A 5299-nucleotide genomic window follows, 5' to 3' on the forward strand; every position below is an offset into this window, starting at 1 on the left:
AGGCGCGAGAACCGGCGGCCGGCCCACCTGTCAGACCTGTGCAAATCGGACCCAAGTTGTTTGAGCCTTTGTGAGCTCTGGACTTTTGAGTTTTGCTAGCCGCTCTGGACTTTGGAACTTTGCGAGGATCGCGCCCTTTTCCTTTTAAACAAACGCACGCTTGTAAAGCTTGTCCTTTGCAGGCCATGGCCAACCCCTTCTACTTCTCCCCCTCTATATATGCAAAATGAACTCTTCTTCTACGGCCACATCGGCATTTCAGGTTTTCAGCACCACACGCACTGCTGCTCTCTGCTCTGCCCTCCATTGCTGCAACTGCAAGAGCTAGCTAGGTTGCTAGCTGAGCAGCACGAGCTTAGTTCCGAAGATGATCAAGCTGAGGTACCCCAAGAAGCTGTTCAGGAGGAGCTCCTCCAAGGGCAGCACTACCAGCAGCAGCGGCGGCAGCAGCGACGGCGATGCCGGAAGCGTCCGCGGCGGGGAGATCGAGTGGGAGGTTCGGCCGGGCGGCATGCTGGTGCAGAAGAGGGACGGCAGGGCGGACGTGGAGGTCATCACCGTGAGGGTCGCCACCGGCTTCTCCTGGCACGACGTCTCCGTTGTGGCTACCTGCACTTTTGGTGAGTACTCGTGCTCTGCATTTTTGCTGTTACTGTATTCATTTGCTCGCCAAATCTCCCGTATTTGTCCATGTTAGAAACGATAGGTAATATAAACGACTAAGAAAACAGATCAAATATAGGGGACACGAGATTTTAACGTGAAAAACTCTCTCAAGGAAGAAGGGAAAAACCACGGGCACCGGCCAACAAATCTTCACTATATCGAGTGAGGTTACAAACGTCGGGGATTTACAACTTTTCGTATCCCAAGACGACGGCTTACAGAAGTTAACCCTTATCTTGTACATAACTGAATTTGGATCATGACTCAACAGTCCAAAGGAATCGAAAGCCATCTTTTCGTACATCGTTAAAGCTGTGTATCGATCGGCATTGCTATGATTGTGCGTCGATCGAGTTCACTTGAAGAGGCCCTGCCTCCTTTGTTCAGTCGTAGTTTGGTGCCTGATGGATACTGAACACTCAAAGTAAGAATCAGCTGTGACACGAACTAAACAGGTCAATACTACAAATTCACACAACCTATAGTTTTGTTTACACAGCCAGATCCACGCACTGTGTTCGGCATGACGGCATTGTTGACCCTTGTGAGTTCCTTCCTCACTCCACGAGCGGGGTCACCTACTTCAGCAATAAAATGAGTAATATGACTGATGAGTGTGTCACCCTCAACAACTCCACAAGTATGGCACTATATCACTGGGTTGTCTATGTAGTAGTAATAGAAAACACAAACAATGACATGGGCATGTCTACAGTCTGTAGTCTGTACAATGATCAATGTCTGCATAGCTAGCTGCAACTGCAAGTGCACGATGACGATCCTGAGTGGAACCTTCCTGTTCTTTGTCAGTTTGCCACCTAGTAGCTTGAGATGAGCTGTCACAATTGTGTTTGATTTTTTTTAATAAATATAATAAATATTTGTCGTTACATACTACTGAATGAATCAAATTTGCGACACCCTAATAACGCGTGTCCGTGCAAATAAAATGATTGCAGGTGAGCTGAAGGTGGTGCTGTCCATGGTGACAGGGCTGGAACCTCGGGAGCAGAGGCTGCTGTTCAGGGGCAAGGAGAGGGAGGACAGCGACCACCTCCACATGATCGGGGTGAGGGACATGGACAAGGTGCTGCTCCTCGAGGACCCTGCCCTCAAGGACATGAAGCTCCGGGCCGCGCTCGCGGCCCAGGCCGTGCAGAGCCCGTATCAGACCTTTATCAAGGTGTAGGCCGGCCCGGCCGGGCTCGGTCTGACGCCGCCCTAACTGATAGAGTAAACCAGTACCATTCGGCTGCTGTGCTCTTGGTTGGTGATTGCCTGCTGCTAATCAGTGCCGAGTACCATTCCATGTATGGTATGGGCAAAGGAAACGGCCCCCTTTCATGTGAGAGTTAGAGTACCACTGCTTGTTAGTTGTGTGTTTTCTCATTTGTAGGTAGAAATGCACTTGTAACTGCTGAGTGTGGCTGTCATCCTATATGCATGCTAAGCTTTGCTGTCAAGAAAATGCACACTTAGATGACGCAGGCCTACTGGCCTAGCAAGTTCCACACACAGTTTCGACTCTGAAGGGCCTCCAGAGCTCCAACTGATGATGATTTAGAGACAGACATTCCTCCGTTTTGGGCGATGCCTCTTATTACAACTTCACTCTCCTGCTCCTGGGTTGTACAGTTTCGTCGGCGATAAAGACTTCGATTGTCCTATATCCTGAGGCACTGACAAATTGATCATCAGATGCTTGCTTCAAAGTCTAGGCGCCATGTTGCTACCATACCAGTACCAGTCCATGAAATTGGGTGTCTGGCTTTACATTTTCCACAGAACTGACATCTGTGAATTTACAGACCAACAGTCTAACGGACACTCAACTGTTATCTCTGTAGAGTAGATCAAAAGCAGCATGAACAGAGCACTGTTGTCCTGGTGGCATCTTATAGGAGTATGCTGTATGTATGCATATACTCCTACACCGTACTACCAAAGCTTCCCCTCTCATTCATGTCGATCGCTGCAGCTGCACCTACACAAACATCCTGTTCGCTGGCTGGTTTCAGCCAGCCCAAACTAGCCAGCCAACAGTGTTTTTCTCTTACAATAAACCAGCACCAGCCAGCCCAAATCAGCCCAAAAACCAACCTGCATTAATGTGGCGTGGCGTGACAGTCGGAACGCCATTTCCATGCATGGGATTATGGGAGATCGTCGCCCCGTACGCCGGGGAATCCCGATCCACGCAAGCCGCATGTGGGTCTCCACCCTCGCGTGCCACGGCGACAGATGAGGGATGCTTTGGCTCGAAGAAAAACGGGGATTCCGAGGCGTAATGACAAGCAAGAGCATCCTCGTCAACTTGTATCCTGAATTTGTACTTGACAACAACCTTTTTTTTTCTAATCTATGCGACCAGTAGTGGGTAACCCCTCCTGTTATTGTCCCAAAAAAAAAAAGTATGTCCTGCGCACGTTCAGCAATAATCAGCCTGTAGTACTAACCACATGCATGAGCCGCTGGCTGGTGAACTTCTTGGAAGCCAATCGCAGTTCAGACGCTGGACAATTGGACGCCTTGTGTCGATGATGATCAGTTGTTTATTTTCTACGGAGGATCCAGGTCTGCTTGCTAGCTAGTGGTACATTTGGGATATCTCACCAGGTTGATCAACTCATGAGTATCAATTATTTTCTTAAAAAAGATCAGAAAAGGCCTACTTAACCCCATAAACATGTTGGCCCACAGGATCACCGGCTCAGGTGAGTTGATCACTCACCAGTCTTACCGAGCACCCGTTAGTGTTGCCGAGCACCCACTAGCTATGCCGACAATGAAAAAGCGTTGTCCGTCCCCACACACTATGGCTAGAGGTTGAAGAAGAGGGAGAACAGAGCATACACACACAGTACAGGCACCAGCATTGGCCGGAGCCCTGTATAGGAGATAGCAAATCTGAACTCTCTTTACTGACTTACCGTGGTAGTCTATTTATACAACTCTATCCATCTAGTCCTAGTACAGCGCACATGCTGCAACAGTAACTAGATAACACAGCAGGACTGACTTCTGCGCCTATCCCTGCATGTGGCTACAGTGCGGCAGGTGAGCCGTTCGGCGCCTGCCTCTGCAGCGGCTACAATATCACAGCAGGGGGCCTTTTCGGTGCCGCCTTCCCTTGTTGTGTGTTCACATAAGGGAGCAGTAGATTATCTAACAATTCTTTCCCTAATCCTACTGCTATCCCTTGTACCCCTCCATGCCGATAATCTCCTTCAGCTCCGTAAGTCGAAGACGTCCGAGTGGCTTGGTGAGGACATCCGTGAGTTGCCGACCAGTTTCGACGAACTCGATGACGATCTGCCCTTCATCGACACAGTCCCTGAGGAAGTAGAACTTCACGTCGATGTGTTTGCTCCGGTCATGCAGAACCGGATTCTTCGTGAGGGCGATGGCGGACTGGTTGTCCACCATCAGTGCTGGTGGGTGAGCTTCCGCACCGGTCAGCTCGCCCAGTAGCCGGCGCAGCCACACAACTTGGTACGCCGCTATGACCGTCGCTACATACTCTGCCTCGCACGTAGATAGCGCCACTAAAAGGGACCGTGACGCCTAAGAGGGGGAGGGTGAATTAGGCAACTTAAAAATTCTACTTCAAAACTAAGGCCTCTTTTTCTAACTCTTGCAAAACCTATGCAATAGATGAACTATCTAAATGTGCAACTACGGTTTTGCTAGTGAGTTGCTATCTCTACCACGAAACAAGTAATGTAAACAATGTAAATGTGGAAGCTAAAGAGCAAGGTAGAGATATGCAAACTTCCGTCGATGACTCCGGTATTTTTACCGAGGTATCGAGAAGCGCGCAAGCTTCCCCCTAGTCCTCGTTGGAGCCCCTCGCAAGGAATCCCACGCAAGGGCCAAGCTCCCGGTCGGGTAACTCCATAGATAGCCTCAGGCCTTCCCCACGCGCAAGTGGGTCTCTGATGTGCCTTTCGGCAAGCCTCTCCCAGATGCTCCCCACCGTCTTCACTATCAAGCTTCTGGCCAAAACATCGCGGGTCTTGTTCCCTCCGGTACACGGTGGCGGCCACACCACAAACGCGGTTGGTATGATCTTGCAAGACTTTAAGCCCCTCTGATGTACAACAATGGTGCTCGCAAGCACCAAGTGGTAAGAGGTATGCAAACCTCACTAAACACTAGGCCTAAACCTAGAGCAAGCGCATAAGCGGTGGTCTAATCAACCTAAGCACTTCGAAAAGCACCTACGCTAATCACCTATAATGAATCACTAAGCTCTATGCAAGTGGAGATCACTAAAATGGTGTATCAACACCCTTGGTATGTTTTCTCAGCTCCACACATCTCAAATGGCCGGTTGGGAGTGTATTTATAAGCCCCACTGAGAAAGTAGTCGTTGGGGTCGAACTCCCGCAATTCTGCTACTGATCGGACGCTGAATCGTCCAGACCGAACGTGTCCAGTCGTCCCGACCGTTGAGCCGGCAATGTGCTGATCGGACGCTGGCCAGCATCCGGTCGCCTGCCACCGGACGGGTCCGGTCGCAGATTTGCCGCTCTGAAACCTTACTGTACTTGATCGGACGCTGCTGTCCTGCGTCCGGTCGGTTGCCGCCAGTGTCCGGTCCAGCGTACGATCGTCTGTCTGCCGAGCCACT

At 50.3% G+C, this 5299-nt stretch overlaps 1 protein-coding gene across 1 annotated transcript; it reads left to right on the top strand.

Moving 5' to 3' along the window:
* The first annotated feature begins 268 nt into the window (after positions 1 to 268).
* LOC136494787 (BAG family molecular chaperone regulator 1-like) lies at positions 269 to 2170 on the top strand. The gene is made up of 2 exons (XM_066490971.1): positions 269 to 620; positions 1626 to 2170. Exons 1-2 carry the CDS (start codon positions 368 to 370, stop codon positions 1853 to 1855), a joined length of 483 nt encoding a protein of 160 aa, XP_066347068.1. The 5' UTR covers positions 269 to 367; the 3' UTR covers positions 1856 to 2170.
* The last annotated feature ends 3129 nt before the right edge of the window (positions 2171 to 5299 follow it).

This window comes from Miscanthus floridulus, chromosome 11 (genome assembly GCF_019320115.1).
Source record: "Miscanthus floridulus cultivar M001 chromosome 11, ASM1932011v1, whole genome shotgun sequence".
Taxonomy (NCBI): Eukaryota; Viridiplantae; Streptophyta; class Magnoliopsida; order Poales; family Poaceae; genus Miscanthus; species Miscanthus floridulus.

Bases quoted from the DNA above. Each gene is read 5' to 3' on its own strand.
- LOC136494787 (XM_066490971.1), top strand. From the start codon at position 368: ATGATCAAGCTGAGGTACCCCAAGAAGCTGTTCAGGAGGAGCTCCTCC. The intron at 621-1,625 runs GTGAGTACTCGT...AAATGATTGCAG, and splicing joins TGTGGCTACCTGCACTTTTG to GTGAGCTGAAGGTGGTGCTG.